Here is a 17,405-nt window from a genome sequence, read left to right as displayed (position 1 = left end):
TGTTGCGAAATTGACAATTAAATAACATAAAAAGTAATGTAGAGATAGAGAATATCGACATACAGATATACTTGGTTCATTAATAGTGTGTTAGCTACGTCCACGGGCAGAGGGAGTACAATATTATTAGAGAGAATGTTTTCGGAAATTACATCAAAACGGTGCCTCTAGGGTTATAGAGTTTATATATCGCATTACTCTAAACCCTAGGGTCAAAATTGTAAATAACTACAAATAAATAAATATGCTCAATACAAAATCAGACCCCCGTACTTGGTTGTTCGACGCGCCAACAAACAGGTTCAAGGCATTTCAACATAAACCATTTTGCACATAATGTTTAAATATTAATGTTTCTCAGGGTCGCTACAAATATTGCATGGGAGCACGAAATCTTGATGCAATTAAACTCCATACAAGTACATGTCTGTGAACGAAGATCATCCATCGTCCACATTAATTATATGCATATCCACCTGGAAAACACGATATGTTCTAGACATCAATTCTGATTCCTTAAGAATACTCATTGCTTAATCAGTTACAATGTTTGTGCATGCCATTGCATGTGTATGTAAGGTATAGAACCAACCTTGTAACCACTCGCGGATATGCTCTAATAGCTTCGTGATTGGTAGTTCTCGTACATCTTTCAATACTCCATTGAGGCATTCTACTATATTTATCGTCATCTTGTCATGCCTACAATGGACTTGATAAACCCTTGCCCACCGCTATAATCCAACCTTCTCAAGATAGGTCGTCATACCAGGATATTGATGGAGCTTAGCCCAATACATCTGAAACTCTGACATTCTATAAGCTTTCGCCGCTAGGTAGAAGTGTGGGATTATGTCCTTATTCTTGAATTTGTCAACCAAATTGTTTCGAATATGGTATATACATAGGGCATGAAATGCATCAGGGAATATACTTACAACAGTCTTTGCAATTGAGATGTGACGATCTGATATAATCACTAAATTAGGAATGTCTTCTATCGAAGTCTTCAAATAAATCATGAACCAAGTCCATGATGCACCGTTCTCACCATCTACAATACTGAAGGCGACAGGATATATGTTGTTATTGCCATCGATACACATTGTTATTAACAACACACCTTTGTATTTCTCTTGTAAATGGGTCTCATCAACAACGATTACTGGGCGGATGCAGTTTAGAAAACCCCTGATACAGGAACCAAGTGTCATGAAGACGTACTTAAAATATTGTTCGTCCTCTACTTCAACCTTAAAGATCGTACTTAGATTTGCAAGCTTAAGTGTCTCACCATATGCCCTAACAATAGTATATGATCCTTCTAGCGACCCTCGTGCAAACACTAATCCGTACTCTCTAGTGTGATAACCCTGCCCGTAACTTATGTTCACTCCATAATCTCATCAAACGTCCTCAATTATATCCCTTGGGCGGTATGTTCGATCAACTTGTTCGTATTTGGACTTGATTAAGTGTCCAATAACCCAACTTGTTGCTTTTCGATGATTACCAATTCTCATTTCAAGAGAACATGTACGTTCACTTGGATATTTCGTCACTTTGAAGGAATCACTTTTTTTTTTTTTTTGCACGGACGCTCCACTTGCATTCCTCCACCGAACACCGAATAGTTAGCAAGCTCTTTGTTGACTTTTTTACATGGTAGTCAAAATTCTTTCTTATTGCAAGCATCGATAATTTAACTGGCAAATCATATTTCAAAAAGAAAATTTGACCGGCCTTTATATCCTCGTCATTCAGATGGTCATGAGGTATTGTGATGAGGTCATCATATGATGGGCCCTCTGATGGTCTGGGTACAGCAAGAAATAGTTCGGTTGGAACGGTGGAATGCATTAGAACCGAAGGCATCACAACTGGTGGGACGAAAGCAGGTTGGGTTGGAACATGGATGTTAGGTGTTGGAGAAGTTTATGGTCCTGAAGATTGTCCAGATCCATGTTCAGTATTGAATTGTGAAGTACATCTGGGTTCACTGTTGTGACCAAACCAAGCTTCACTTCAGTCATCCTCTAAGTTGCATAGCTCAATATGATTGTTAGCGAAGACATGGTATGAATATTGCGTGTTGGAATGGTTGCAAACCCACAATTTTGACTAGTTGAAATGGGTTGATCGATTGGATTGCAATGCTGGTACATATTGTTCGTGTGTACTCCATGACTTTCACAAGGTGTAACTGGTACAAATACGGCATCCAGGATGCATCACTGCCTTCTAAAAAATAAAGCTAAGGTCTTCATCATCGATTATGTCAATTGGGGGAGTTGGGACCAATCAATTATAGCAATATTTGATGTGTATATCAAATATATCCGGATCGATATTCAGTCATTGGTGTATCATACTCACTAATTCACTGATTGTTATATAATTTCTGACTTTCAGACCTTTCATATGACCACCAACATAATTTCTTTCGAGCTCATCCAAATCCCACCAAATCGTACAAAGATGCGAAGTATGGTCATTGATCTACAATGGGATAAGCATATCATTGATAAGTGAACGATCGTCTATACATTACTATGCGATCGTTTATAAATGTTTATACAATCGTTTATAAATTACTATACAATTGTAGATAAATTACTACATGATCATTTATAATTTACTAAACAATCGTGTATAACTTACTATACGATCGTTTACGATTGTATTGTAATTTATGAACGATCGTCTAATAATTTATGGACGATCATTTATATTGTAATGAACGATTGTGTATAAATTACTATACGATCATTCATTTAATACTAAATGACACTTATTATGAAAGCGATCTGGGACAAGAAATCGTAGAATATCACTTACATTCTCTCCATTTCTGAATCTGACGATGAAAGCGATCAACGAAGATGTTGGACTGAAACTCTAAGAGAAATCTATGAGAGAGAAATGAGAGAATTTCGTGGAGAGTTCGACAGGAAGTGAATACTGAGAGTGACCTTCCATTCTCTTCATACCAATGTTATTCAACGTTATTGGTAGAATATTAGTTGAGAATAAATGTTTTGGTAGAATGTTGGTGTTGTATTGAATGCACATTGAATGAAGGGCTGAAGAAATCGTTGAAGGAAGAAGAAATGTGATGCAATTTGAGGAGTTTTAAAAACTGAGGATAATTTTGGTATTGCACGTGAGCAAAAGGTCAGTACTAAAAAAGGTTTTAGGAAGAAGTCATTGGTAGAAAAGTTGTTGGGTTTTAGGTCATTTTGTAAAATTTTCCGAGGATGAAGGAGAAGACGATAAGGAAGTAGAGGCGAATGCGTAGGTTGGTTAGGGAGATGAGAGAGAACGTTTTTCTTCAATTACTATTTTAATTATAATTATCTTATTTAAAATAATAAAAAATCAAATTAATGAAAAGAGAGACCACCTATTATTCATAAATGAGAGACTAAAATGGTAAAATTAAAATTATAGGGACTAAATGCAGCTATTGCTTAAAATTCAGGGACTAAAAAAGTATTTTCTTTTCTTTTCTTTTCTGTGTCTCCGAAAACTGTATATTTTTAAGAAAGAAAAAAGACGATTAAAAAGCTCTCAGCACCTCGTAAGGTTAAAGATCCTTAGGAAAAAAAAACAGAGAAATAAAATCTACTTTTTCTCACCCCTTAAAGTTTTTTAGACAAAAATATAATTAAATAATTAAGATGAAAATAAAATAAAATAATCAAATTAAATCATCCAATCTCCAACCTCTAGGCATGTCGAGCTAAGGGCTAGTATTTTTCTTAGCCTAAAAGCGTATCAAAAGGGCATATTTGCAAAACACACAAAAATTCAGGGACGAGAGGCGGAATTTCCCAAAGACTTGAAGAACGGTGTCGTGCATAAAACGGGACCTGAGGACAGAGAAAACTGAAAGGTGGCATTGCCGAGCAGAAGAAAGGAAGAAATAAAAATGGAAGAAGAGCTGAAGCTGTTCAGAACATGGTCGAGTCCGTTTACTTTGAGAATAGTATGGGCGTTAAAATTGAAAGGGTTAGAATACGACACCGTTTACGAAGATCTGGCGAACAAGAGCCCCTTGCTTTTGGAGTACAATCCGATCCACAAGAAGGTTCCGGTGCTCGTCCATGGCGGAAAGCCAATCGCCGAATCACTCGTTATTCTTGAATACATCGACGAAGTATGGAAGCAAAATCCATTGCTGCCTCAGGATCCTTACCAGAGAGCCGTTGCTCGCTTTTGGGCTAAATTTGGGGATGACAAGGTAACTCAATTCTAATATGTTACTTTTTCTTTGTTGGAAAACAATTCTTTTTAAAAATAAAAAGATCCGAATTACCTAATCGATGGTACTTGTTCTTCCTAGTTTAAAAAGCAAAAATGTTAAAAGTACCATTTTGATTCAAAAGTCCATTTGATCCATTTTTAGTCAATTTTCTAGGATCATAAATCTAGTTCGTCAAAGTTTTTTTCTTTTATGGAAATTGATTAAATAATAATAATAATAATAATTTTTATGTAAAAAAATATAATAAATGAACATATTCTTAAATTTATAATAAAAATACTAACAAATAATAAAATATTCTTTTAAAAAATAATATAAAAAATGAACTAGTAGTAGGATTAACTTTTGAGATTTATTAAAAATATATAGACTAAAACTGGATCGTTCAATATAGATGGAGTAAAATTGAACAAAGTTAAAATAAAATTAAAAATTAAAAAAAAAATGTTTTTAAAAGAGGGAAATTTACTCTTCTTAACAAAATTCTAAAGATATTAAACAAATTAAGAAAATAGAAGACATTTTTGTAGATTCTTTTTTATTAAATAAGAACATAATTGATTAAAAAAACAAAAACGTTTGAGAAAAAACTTGAAAATTATTGATGAATTATAAATTTAAGAATGGATTAAATTTTGACATTTGAAAGTTAAAAGGACTAAAATAAAATAAATTTAAAAGGATAAGTATAATTAATTCTTAATTATAAAACTATTTTTGATTGACTAATATAATATTTAAAAAAAATATGTGAAATCCTAGTAAATTGGAATTTGAAACCATTTGAGCATGTGATTTCCTAATCCAAAGGCACTAATGATCAAAGATCATGAGGAAGGGAAGAACTAGTTTCCTAGTTACAACTGAACACCCACAAGCCCACAAACGCTGAATACAACTTTGAATAAGAATAACAAAGTGGTGAGGCTCATGACTTCAAGTGTACAGAAGCACTACAATTTTACTTTATTTTTTCCATTATTTAATTTTACACTAGAATTTCCTACATTGAAATGACTTATGCTTTAAATAGTGAATTTTATGGCTCAACTAACTCTGAGAATGGTGGCTAGGAGTGTGATTTCCTAATCCAAATCATGACTCTAAACAAAAAGACTAAAATACCCTTATTTAACCATCCTTAGAAGGGTAAAAATAGAAAACAATCAAAACTCTTGAATAAAAATATGGATCATAATTTGAAATCCTTTATTGATTATACCCTAAAATACTTTTTTACCATTTCGAAAGTAATCTTGAGCTCTCTTTTTTAAGTGTAGGTTTTGGAATCTATAAAGAAAGTGTTTATGAACCAAGGGAAAGTGAGAGAGGAAGGTGTGGAAGAAGCCTTGGAGAATTTGAAGCATTTGGAAGAAGAGTTAAAAGGAAAGAGATTCTTTGGAGGAGAGACTATAGGGTTTGTAGATATTGCAGTTGGGTGGCTTGCAAACTTAGCAAGTGTATTGGAGGAAGTTATTGGAATTGAACTAATAACTGAAGAAAGGTTTCCCCTCTTGTCCAAATGGATAAAGGAATTTGCTGCTGCTCCAATCATCGATGAAAACTGGCCACCTAGAGACAAGCTTATCACTAAGTACCAAGCAATGCATCAAACTTTCATAAATAAACAAGCATGATTATGATCATTGAATATCCAACTTTTCTTCGTTTAGGCAGTAACCAAGTCTACTGTTCTATAGAATAATGTTGAAGAATAATTAAATAGTTGTAAAAGCAGGGTGTTAGGGGCCATGTGAGGGGAGGAAAGGGAAAGGGTATAGTAATTAATTGTCATAAGGAGAGTTTAGCTATATATCAACTTTTCAACTTGTCGTGAAGAATGTTATTTTTACAATGGTATTACTTTCACAAGTCCCTGTGTTCTACGAGATGTCTGTTCTATGATTTTAATAAATTTGAGTTTATGAAACTTGATGGTTGATTATGAATTTGTCTCATCTATATTGAATCGTTAATTTATGCAAATTAAATTTTGTATAACATGGGTTCGGGATATAGATTTTATAAGTTGTAAAACACAATAGGCAATATAAAAAGCATATTTCATAAATTAAAATTTGTATAGCCAAATTTATGTAGCCCAAACTCGTTACTCATCCGAAGCAAAATAACAAAATGTGAGCACTCGTATATATATGTATATATATAGTGAGAGTAGAAATTTGAGTTATATTTGGGTACTAAGTATCAAGCTTAAATGAACTTTGAAGCTGGCATGAACAATTCCAGATGCTCCAATTATCAAAGTGGCCTTCAAGAGAGAAACTTAAGGCAAAGGCTTGCGCCAAGAACTGCATCTGCATAGCAATCAAATACTGAAAATTAGTTACAACAAAAGTTAACCTGGACAAACGATTGCCAACCTCAAAGGAGATTATTTCCGCATGCTCAGCTATGCAAGCTACGTAGTCTTGTAGAAATATTTACCACATCAACGAAGGCCGACAGTATTGTTTTAAAGGAGAGCGTGAAGTTAACAGAACATGATATTCTTCTTCCTCCTACTTCTAATAGTAATCTTTTGTTTTTATTTATATTTGATACCTTTATTCATTTGTGCTACAACAAATGGAACACTTGATGATAGAAATGTTAGTTATCGTTTCTTCCCCTTCACTTTCACTGCTTTTAGGACTTCAAGTTTTTAAGAACACTAGGTAGAAAGAGAAATCAAAAGGAAGGAAGGAAAGAAAGAGAAACCTTTAGAATTTGATTCATAGGCCAGCATGAGAGATCATCAAGAGTTGGAGAAATCTGCAGGGAATGCACATAAAATCATTCACATCAAAGAACATGTTCCAGTGCAAGATATATCATTGGGAAAATGATAGCCATATAAAAATAGAATTACCGGCCATGAAGTAGCCTCTATGTGCATTCTCAAAATTCTACCTACTTTGTACAAAATATCATGTGGCATCCAATGCTCCCGTAAGGGAAACTCAACTGGCAAACATCAACTGCTTTAAAGTGCACCTGAGCTAATTTTATTCACTTTTGTTGGAAATAAGAAAGAAAATATAGCATTGACTTGCGCACAATGACAGCGATCATGTAACTTAGCAGGAACCGACCTTCTTGGATTTGCACAGAAATTGGACGAAGAGGAAACAGTTCATTTGTAGTCCAATGTGAAGATGTAATCAGGTATTAGAAATAATAATTATTCACCAGTGGTCTCCACAACTACAGGTTCCATTCTTGAATAGATGAAAGCGATTGGCATCTCTCACTAGAATTTCTCTTTGCATTATCTTAGTTATGTATTTAGTTACAGTATGACAATCTCCACATGCTCGAAGGTTTTTCATTACCAGCAAAGGGCTCCCTGGTTTTGTATTTAACAATCCGAAGGCTATTGCAAGTCTTTCACTGTGCCCACATAGCATGTCTCTCTTATCATCTTCCTCGACGTCATGCAAAGCAAATTGCAGGTCTGCAACATAACCTTCCTTGGCCATTAACCCCACAAGGTATTCGAGTAAATCTTTGACCTTGTCATACTGTTCAAATGATTTATCACCGGTCCTAAACACATAAATCCTTTTCTGAATCTCGATCCAGCTACTTCCAGGTTCTTTCTTGAGCCCTTTTGTTTTCATGGAATTTCTAACCATTCTCACCTGATCCCACTTCCCTAACGTAGAATAAATATTTGATACAAGCACATAATATCCAGTATCGTCTGAATTCAACTGAAGAATTTGCTTTGATACACGTTGGGCGATATTTGTGTGCCCGCTTGCTCGACAGGCACTAAGTAAAGCTCCCCACAAACTTGCATCTGGTTTCAATGGCATTGACAAAATAAACTCCTCTGCTTGAGCTAGTAAGCCAGATCGGGCCAGAAGATCAACAACACAAGCATAATGTTCCATTCTAGGCTCAATATTGTAGTCTGTTTTCATTCGATCAAAGAATGTGAGGCCCTCTTTGACCATTCCAGAATGACTACAGGCAAAAATGACGGCAATGAAGGCAACAGAATCAGGAAAAACACCACTTGACTCCATATCCTGAAATGCTTTTAATGCTTTCTTGCCCTCTCCATACATTCCAAATGCAGAGATCAATGCAGTCCATGTCACTACATCTTTTTCTTTCATATAGTCGAAAACTTTAGAACAGTTTTCTAAACTACCACATTTGGAGTACATTTCAATTAGGGCATTCCCAATTGGGACGTGAGATTCAAATCCTAACTTGAAAATACAGCCATGGATCTCTTTCCCTTGTTGCCGAACTGCAAGCAAAGAAGACATGGGCAAGATACCTAGTACTGTGGCCTCATCTGGCACCAACCCTTCGGTCCTCATTTCGTTAATCGCCCGAAATCCTACATTGCAATCATCAAAATGAACACTTGAAGCAATAAGCGTATTCCATGATATAATGTCATGAGCTCTCATGTAAGAAAACATCTTCAATAAGTCATTCATTCCACCACATTTAGCATACATATCCAGAAGAGAATTGCCAATGATAAGTTCAGCATCAAATCCAAATTTTATCACATCACAATGGATTCCTCTCCCCTGATTTATCTCAGCTAACTGAGAAAATATTGATAGGAGCAGAACAAAAGTGACAGAATCTGGTTTGCTTTCCATTTTCATCATCTTAAATTTTTCCACCCCCTCTTTATAATAGCCACTTTGAGTGTAACCGTTAATTATTGAGTTCCATGTCACAGAATCTTTGCATTTTGTTGAGTCAAAGACTTCCTGTGCAGCCAAAAGATCCCCACACTTTGCATACATATCTATAAGGATATTACATGCTATAGTATCACATTCATACCCGCTCCCAATTAAGTACTTATGAACAAACTTTCCAACCTGCAGATCTCCCAAGTGTCCACAAGCGCGAATGGTTGATGTAATTGTCAACACATCTGGAGTGAATTCATCTATCATCTCCATAAATAACTTGACAGATTCTTCATGCCGCCCCAGTTGGGAGTACCCACAAATCATGGTATTCCAAGTAACTGAGTCCTTCACAGCCATCTCGGAAAAAACCCGACCTGCTTCTCTTGGTCTCTCAAACTTGAAGTACATGGAAAGAAGTCCATTGCCTATAATAACATCCCCACCAATTCCAATCTTCTCAATCGCCCCATGAACAGTCACACCTTCTTTAATAGCCATTAAGCTTCCACAAGAGAGTAAAACGCTGGACATGGTGAAACAATCAGGTACCATCCCGGTCATTCTGGACTTATGATACATGTCCAGAGCCTCCTCCCAAAACCCATTACAACAATACCCAGAAATTAAACTATTCCATGATACTCTGTCTCGGTCAGACATTTCCTCAAACACATTACGTGCATTATCAAGATCCACAGATCTTGAATACATATCGATCAATGCGTTGCCAATATATAAATCCGATTCAAACCCCATTTCCACAATATGTTCATGAACTATGCGACCCGTTTTCAAGTCCAAAAGCCGGCCACATGAATTGATAACAGAAGGAAAGGTAAAAGCATCGGGTTGGAGCTTTTTTTCACGCATCTTTGTGTAATATCCAAGTGCTTGTGTGAAGAGACCATTGTGAGTGAGAGCACGTATAATTGAATTCCATTGATAGACATTGTGAGTTGGAGAAACAGTGCGAAAAACTGAAACAGAAGAAATTGGGTCTTTAAGCTGGGCGTATTTGCTTATGAGTTTGCCGGAAAAGATGACGGAGAGGGCCAATCCTGAAGTGATGATCAAGGAATGAACCGTGCGTAGCTGTGAGGTGTTTTTGGCTGAAGAAAGAGCTTTCAGTAGTGAAGAACGAATAAATTCTTGTGAAGTTTCCGGTGAACTGTTGAAGTTGGAACAGAATTTTGGGGGTGTCATCGACGGCAGGAAACGACATTGGAAAACAGCGCGGGAAGTTTTATTGTGCTCGGTTTTTCTATTTGGGCCAATTGCGATTGCCTACGCCTCGCCTTCAATGGGTAACTGTAGCAAAATTACTGGAAAATCCTCCTTTTCTTAAAAAAGGGAATTCCACATTTCAACCAAAAAAAAAAAAAAAAGAATTCTACTTCCTCGGCATGAAGATAAACCATGAGGTTTGCATGAGATGTTAAGAAATTAAAATGTCAACAACAGTTATGTATATTTATAGTTTTAGTTGTTGAATAATCCTCCCTCAAATGAAGGGTCACCCATTCACTCAAAAGTTCAGTGAATATAAATTTAATATCAGATCATTTTAGTTTTAACACATACAAATATTGTTGGTATGCTTGGATGTGAATTTTAAATTATTAAAATCACTTTTGTTATTTTTAAAATCACTCTAATCATGTTTGTAATGATTTAAAATAGATTTTGATTGAGTGAAGATTACATTTTAAAATACAAAATCACTATTGTTGTATTCATAACTACTTTTAAACATGTCTTTAATCATTCAAAATTAATAAAATATTTGATTTTATACTCAAACGTAATTTTCACAGAATCGAAATCTTCAGAAGAAGCTGCTATTAACCAATCCCTGTAACGAGAAGAATCAACAAAGGCTTCACTGGTGACGATAAACAATAAACAAAACAGCAGAGAATTTGCTTGACCAAATCTGGTAAGCTAATATTACTACTCCAGTTCTAGAGGATCTGCAAGTTATCACGATCGAGTGAATGTTCGGATTGAAAATGCTCCAAAAATGCTTAGAGTATATCACAGAACTCTATGAAAGAGACAAGTTGATGTCCTACAATCTTCTATGAAAGGAGTTGAAAGTCCAGTTAGATATGCCCTTCAAACAAACTACAACCACTCGGTAGAGCTACAAAGGATGTCAATGTGATGAAAAATTTCACTATGGACAATCGGCAATAACAGTCAGTTTATAGGTACAATACAACACTGATCACAGGATGATACAACTATGCTGAATCGCATACCGCAAATTGTTTCCGTATAACTACACTCTTGGTTTAAGTTATCAGAAATCGGTTGTCATGGCTGCACACTAATCCGAATTGCAAATGCAAGAAGATCTGTTACACGTTCTTTCATCATAAAGTAACCTCTTCACCCTGCTGACCACGTTCGCGGGCAATGGAAGCTGAGAGAATACCGAGATCACGATTTAGGAATGTCAATGCAGACTCACATTCTGATATTATTCTTGTAACGGAAGATGGCTCTCCAGCAATTGTTTCAGATGATCCAATTGCCAGAGCTGCATGAGAATCTCTAAGATTCCTCAAGTTGCCCAGGAACTGCCATAACAACACCACACCACGTTACAACTAATAGCTCTAACAATAATATGAAATGAATAAATGAATTTCAAAACGACGATGCAACAGGAAACAAGGTACTTCCTTCAATATACCTATGCCAACCAAAAAAGAAACAAGGCCTTTCCTTTAGTTAAAAAGAAGCAACAGAACTTTTATGGGGGATGAAAAATATTTTTCTTTTTTCCAGGGGATCATTGTTTTCGAGGCTTTTCCTGATGCAAATTATCCGAATTCTTTTGTAATTTTAACTGATTTTATCTTTGTGCTATCAGAAAGTTTTTTCCTTATTAGTTACACGCTAAGTTTGGGTTTGTACTTCATATAATTGATGAACCAGTTTCTCGATTATTTCTTATTACAAAAAAGTATATCAAATGGGTTCGCAGCAACAATAATGAAGAACATAAATAAAGCACCATGAAAAAGGAAATAATAGCAAAAAGAATACCTTCAATAGCATATTATATGCTTCCAACAATCGGTTGGCAGCTGGACCAAAGCCATGAAGCTGTGGAACCTCCATCATGTGTGTCCAAGGACGGATTTCCTACCATAAAATGGTCATCAGAATAAATAGCAAAAACGAATATATTTCTGATCCAACTCATCCTTTCTGAGTGTTTTATACACAGAAAAATATCCACTTAGGCTACCATGAATTAGTTTAAACAGGATCACGTTCAGCTTTTAAAAACGTAGATTAGGCAGCATAAATAGTTGGTTTTCGAGAAAGGGTGAATCCATCACTAGCCTCTTTATGACAGAGTTAACAAAACATGAAACAGAGAGCCTTCAATCGCAGTTGAGACAAACCTTAGTGTAAATAATGTTAAAAGATCTTGCTGTTTCAAGAAAAGATTCCAAGTGTGCCCGCAGTTGAGATTCTACCTCCGTGTACTCTTCATCTGGGTTGTAAGCATGCTACACAAAAGAATACAAGAATATTCACGAGACATCAAAAGAAGCAACATCCAAAATAAGTCTATATTTAACACTACAAAACTGCCACCTCAAATCTAAAAAGAAAAGAAAGTTAAATCCTAATCATTTTTAGTCTGCAATAACTAGTCAATCGTACTGCAGATTGGAAAAGCTCAGAACAGCAAAAGGACAGAAAAAAGGTTGGGGGGAAAGAAGCAATAACTCATAAATCACATTATCACCGGAGAAACTAAAAAAATAGCAAAAAGACCACCTTGACCAACTATAACTTTTTCAGATTGATGATCACGACATAAATGGCCATTATTGTTCAAGTTGTTTTTATTAAAACATGTTGCAAATTACGGTAATGAATCTGGAACGTATCCCAGTGGGAGGGCAGTTCCAATAGGAGAGTCACGGCAGGTCAAATTTTCCTTAAACGTGAGAAAAACTGAGAGAAACTAGCAGAAACCTTTGATGCTAAATCATCAACTTTCTGTTGAAGATTCAACAGTATCTTAGATTGTTCTGCAAGCTTAGTTTCCAGCTCAGAAACATCTGGCCTGAAAAAAAAAATTGGATTAGCCAACGGAATGCTATAATTTAATTTTAAAATCAAATGATTAAAAGATTGACCTATGAGATTCAACATCAAAATTATGGTGGTGTGTATATATATAACAATAAATAGCAATTTAGAGTTTAAGCTAAAATGTTTAATCAGTAAGAGCTTAAACTAGCAGAACGGCATTTGTAAGCACTATACTTAATATAATACAGACAACGGCTTCCTCAAAAAAGGGGAGTATAAAATTCCCCAAGGCAGATTAACATGGATCAATAGAACTGTGTGCAGATATGGCAGTAGTAGACATTTTACATATTATTTATGATAAAAGTAATAAAATGGGCATATTGATAAAATAAACCAGAATGAAGAAATGGGCAGAGGATGTCAGATCCAGAGAACACAGCTCAAACAGACAGTGTTTGGAGTATCTTGAACAATCAGAAGAAGAGAAAGGCACTTTCAATCTAGCTTGTTGATATCCAAGAAGAATTAACAATGCTAAAAAATAATCAATAGACATAGATTGATGTAGGAGGATCATTACAATGGATATATGGACTGAATTTGAACGTCAGCAGGAAACAATTTGCATTCTTCTGAGAATATTTGAGCCTGTTTCTCTGCAATAGAGTCAATGAGTTGTATGTCTTTGGCAACCTGCTCATCAACACTGCAGAAACAATAATGCAAAAACACTGATTTCCAATATTCTTGCTCATTTATCAGAGGATTGAATAATATTTACCAATACAAGCTAAACAAAAGGCAACCTCCAATCTGGATTATCAGCATAGATGCTTGCTTCAACAAGATCGACAATAAGACGAATCATTTCAGTTCGCTCCTCATAGCTTCCCCGTCCCTATAGTACAGCATAAAGTTAACAAGATGTTAGGCACACACACGATGAAGGTGTTTGCTAAATCCGTAATCAAGTGGATACAGAAAGCTTGATTATATGCAATATAGACTAGACACAATTATGGATATGGGAACTCATACAGAACAAAATGATATTACTGTTGCTGCATACATGGGTGTGTATATGCTTGCTTGCAAACTTCGGCATGAATAATTGTGACAGGTTACTTAGTGAGTTTATTCCAAAATTTATAATCTATAGAGATGGATAGCGTTAACTAATTTTACTCGTACAACAAGTGTAAGGAATTTAGAAGCGAACTTGGATAACTTCAGTATCAATAGTGGTTGTAATGCCCAGAAACTTTGCAATTTCTGCCAAATCTGCAAAATACAGCCACGGTTATAACGCACTGATCGATCTAGTGATAGAAACCAAATGTGTACCAAAATTTGAAAGACAGCACTAGAATGCAAATAAAAGCAACAATGAATTAATAATTACATATGTCATGCATCAGGTAATGCAGCGAGATAAAAGACAACTTGATGGCAGGATACAGACAGGGATTTTAACATGCTGAATAAATATTTCATCATTTTTAAAGTTGTAACCAACCTACTTACAGGAAGTAGATTAACCCAGAGGTATCCATTTCATCATAATTCCCATACCATCTTGACGTCTAATTACATGTTCATCACAGTCTCGTGATAAGGCAACCCGATCTATAAAACTAAGCTCTCTAAAGGATAATGGTTAAACAAACATCCATGTAATTTGATTAGCCAGTGACACAAAAATTGAGTTTGTCCCAGATGCCACTGTGCAATTAATCATATAATCGTGAAGGATGAAATGAGAAGACTGACACTGAATGCGACCAGTTTCTTCATCGCGATCAATAGCATCTCCTTGGATATTTTGTTGCGAGAACGGCGACTTATCACCCAACAGACTACAGTTTAAGAAAGCAATGCAATAAGCCATTAAACATCCAATAATCCGGTGAATGACTGAGCTTCAAATTCAAGAAAACAACGAAAACAAAAGGCTCGGAAATACAATTTGAATAGTTTGAAGTACGTAATTGAAAATCAATCAAAGGTGGGTACCGGAAGAAGAGCCACTCAAGAAGGGCGTAGCGTTCCATGCCAGCGAAGAGGAGGGACTGAGCAGGAGCATTGGCTCTAGGGTAATTGAGCATTGATAGCTTCCTTTGAATCTCTTCCATTTGCCTCGCTGCCATCTTCGTCTTCGTTCGTCTAGCACTGTACTTTTTGAATTCTGGGCATTAAAGACCCCGTTTTACTCTTTGCTCTCTCTCCTTAGACCTCTCTCGGATCCGGATTCAGAACATGATGAACCGGGCCGAATCGGTCGACGAATTATTTAAGCCGGTCTGAATTTATATGCCCTACTGAATTGATCTAGAAATGTTATAAATTAGGACTGATCAGAAAAATATGAAATTTTTAAGTTTCATTTGAAAAAATTGAAATTGGTTTCAAAATTATAAAAATAATAAAATGAATTTGTATAATGGATGATACAAATTAGTAAATGACAAAATTATCCTAAAACAACAAAATTAAGTACAAACGAGAATGCAAAGATACATTGCTCCAAAAACAACACGAATACCACAAATATACTCTATCTAAACAATCTAGAACCACAAATACACAATGTCTAAACATTCCATAAACAAAAATTAAAAATCACCCGATATGATCCATAATGCTTCTAGTTGCCTGTGGCACACGTGTATGTGAGGGAGGATGACGACGGGGTCATTAGAAACTTATGAATGTCCACAACGATGGACTTCTTTCAAGGTGAGAATGAAGTTGATTGAACCAGTGAAGTTGTTGGCAAGCAAGTATTTGAAAGAATTGCAGCTTCCAAACGATGTGACTATTGGAAATATAATTGTTTTTTACACCAGACCAATTATAGGGAGTTTCGTCATCTTCATTCCATGTGACCATTTTGTCTTCATTTCACGTGACCATTTTGGTCATATAATCTTGAAAGCCAACTTTAAACACTATCAATCCCATGAAGTCATTGTTGAAAATGATATTCAAAGTAGAAACAAAACCAGGAAACATGTGTGCGAGTAAAAAAAGTCGGCGACCTGGCGAGGGTGGTCGTAAACAACTAACGAAGATATGGAATTCAAAATAGGGTTGTTAAACCAATAATCACATATATGAGATTGATAAGGAGAAAAAGATATTTTGGAAGCAGTTAAGTGAAGAATATGAAATTGTGGTTTTTTAGTTATCTTACTTAATAATTATAATATTATCGATAATATTAGTAATAAATCGAACGGCACATGTTTCAAACATTTAAAGTTTAATTCCCATTTATATATATTTTATTAAAGTAGAACAAGCTCTTTTTACATGTTTCTATATGAAAAATTAAAAACATCGAAAATATGAAGAAAAAAAGATCAAATTAATTTGATAATAGTATGTATAAAGTAATTAAAAAATGTTTAGATATGATTGAATTTGTAACAAATATTTAAACAAATCGAAAGTTAGCTAAATAAAACCAAATTTGATGGTAAAAGATAAATTCAAATATAAATTAGAGAGAAAAGTCAGGAAGTTTTTGTTTATTATGATTAATTCGATAAGTAGTTAGATAAAAATTATAATTTGATAATAAAATATAAATTCAAATATAATTTGGCTGAGAAAATCAAGAAGGAAGCTCGTTTATTTACAATTAGACTACTCGTAATTATATTTCCATTTAAGCTTCAACAATTACATTGTATTTATGACTTCATCAACTGCAAAACTTATGAAAGAAGCACAAGAGACTAACAAAAATAACAATATTGTAAAAGTGAATACATATTTATTTGTTGAAAAGATAGATTAATGGTATAATAATATAATAAGATGATAATAAATAAAAGATGATTTAAAAGGGATAAAAAAAAGGAGAAAAAAGTCAACTTTTAAATGAAATATACAGATTGATGATTATATGTATAAAATATTTAGTACAATCCTAATCAGGATAAAAAATAATAATAATAATTCGAATTCAAAGTAATAAAAAAAAAAATAATGTAAAATCTAAAGATGTATTACAAATCAAAATAAAAACAGTGATAAACAAATTAAAGATTGGTTAGTTATGAATATTTTCAAAAAAATGTTAAATCAAATTAAAATAAATATGAAACCGTCATTTCAAATTTTAAAATGGAAGAAAATTTTGGCACTTTTATTTCTTGAATTTGTCGGGTTGAAGTCTCCTAACTGACGATTCTATTTACATTGTATTTTTATTGAGAATTGATACATGGTTTCATAATGGACGATTCAATTTACACGATATTTCTATTGAAAATTTAAACATGGTATAGCAATTAGGAAAAATTAAAAGGATGTTATCCTTTTAGAAACTATTTAGGAAAATATTGTTGTTTTCAAACTATTTGTAAAAATATATATATATATATATATTTTTT

At 34.5% G+C, this 17,405-nt stretch overlaps 3 protein-coding genes across 3 annotated transcripts; 1 reads left to right on the top strand and 2 right to left on the bottom strand.

The window, feature by feature from the left end:
- The first annotated feature begins 3,828 nt into the window (after positions 1-3,828).
- On the top strand, positions 3,829-6,197 carry LOC120085413 (probable glutathione S-transferase). The gene is made up of 2 exons (XM_039041378.1): positions 3,829-4,243; positions 5,548-6,197. Exons 1-2 carry the CDS (start codon positions 3,932-3,934, stop codon positions 5,902-5,904), a joined length of 669 nt encoding a protein of 222 aa, XP_038897306.1. The 5' UTR covers positions 3,829-3,931; the 3' UTR covers positions 5,905-6,197.
- A 139-nt stretch (positions 6,198-6,336) lies between these two features.
- On the bottom strand, positions 6,337-10,385 carry LOC120085407 (pentatricopeptide repeat-containing protein At3g03580). The gene is made up of 3 exons (XM_039041368.1): positions 7,140-10,385; positions 6,989-7,042; positions 6,337-6,585 (listed from the first exon to the last, which is right to left on the bottom strand). Exon 1 carries the CDS (start codon positions 10,141-10,143, stop codon positions 7,456-7,458), a length of 2,688 nt encoding a protein of 895 aa, XP_038897296.1. The 5' UTR covers positions 10,144-10,385; the 3' UTR covers positions 6,337-6,585; positions 6,989-7,042; positions 7,140-7,455.
- Positions 10,386-11,095: 710 nt separating this feature from the next.
- On the bottom strand, positions 11,096-15,206 carry LOC120072721 (AUGMIN subunit 7). Its single transcript, XM_039025195.1, has 9 exons — positions 15,019-15,206; positions 14,776-14,861; positions 14,225-14,286; positions 13,812-13,903; positions 13,586-13,711; positions 12,943-13,033; positions 12,360-12,467; positions 11,995-12,093; positions 11,096-11,522 (listed from the first exon to the last, which is right to left on the bottom strand). Exons 1-9 carry the CDS (start codon positions 15,150-15,152, stop codon positions 11,316-11,318), a joined length of 1,005 nt encoding a protein of 334 aa, XP_038881123.1. The 5' UTR covers positions 15,153-15,206; the 3' UTR covers positions 11,096-11,315.
- Between the last annotated feature and the right edge of the window lie 2,199 nt (positions 15,207-17,405).

Source organism: Benincasa hispida, chromosome 1, assembly GCF_009727055.1.
Source record: "Benincasa hispida cultivar B227 chromosome 1, ASM972705v1, whole genome shotgun sequence".
Classification (NCBI taxonomy): domain Eukaryota; kingdom Viridiplantae; phylum Streptophyta; class Magnoliopsida; order Cucurbitales; family Cucurbitaceae; genus Benincasa; species Benincasa hispida.
Note: the sequence above shows the minus strand (reverse complement) of the source record. Positions and strands in the feature narration are given on the sequence as shown.

Bases quoted from the DNA above. Each gene is read 5' to 3' on its own strand.
- LOC120085407 (XM_039041368.1), bottom strand. From the start codon at position 10,143: ATGACACCCCCAAAATTCTGTTCCAACTTCAACAGTTCACCGGAAACT.
- LOC120072721 (XM_039025195.1), bottom strand. From the start codon at position 15,152: ATGGCAGCGAGGCAAATGGAAGAGATTCAAAGGAAGCTATCAATGCTC. The intron at 13,904-14,224 runs GTTCGCTTCTAA...GCTGTACTATAG, and splicing joins TTGATACTGAAGTTATCCAA to GGACGGGGAAGCTATGAGGA. The intron at 13,034-13,585 runs GTAATGATCCTC...TTTTTTTTTCAG, and splicing joins ATTCAGTCCATATATCCATT to GCCAGATGTTTCTGAGCTGG.
- LOC120085413 (XM_039041378.1), top strand. From the start codon at position 3,932: ATGGAAGAAGAGCTGAAGCTGTTCAGAACATGGTCGAGTCCGTTTACT. The intron at 4,244-5,547 runs GTAACTCAATTC...TTTTAAGTGTAG, and splicing joins CTAAATTTGGGGATGACAAG to GTTTTGGAATCTATAAAGAA.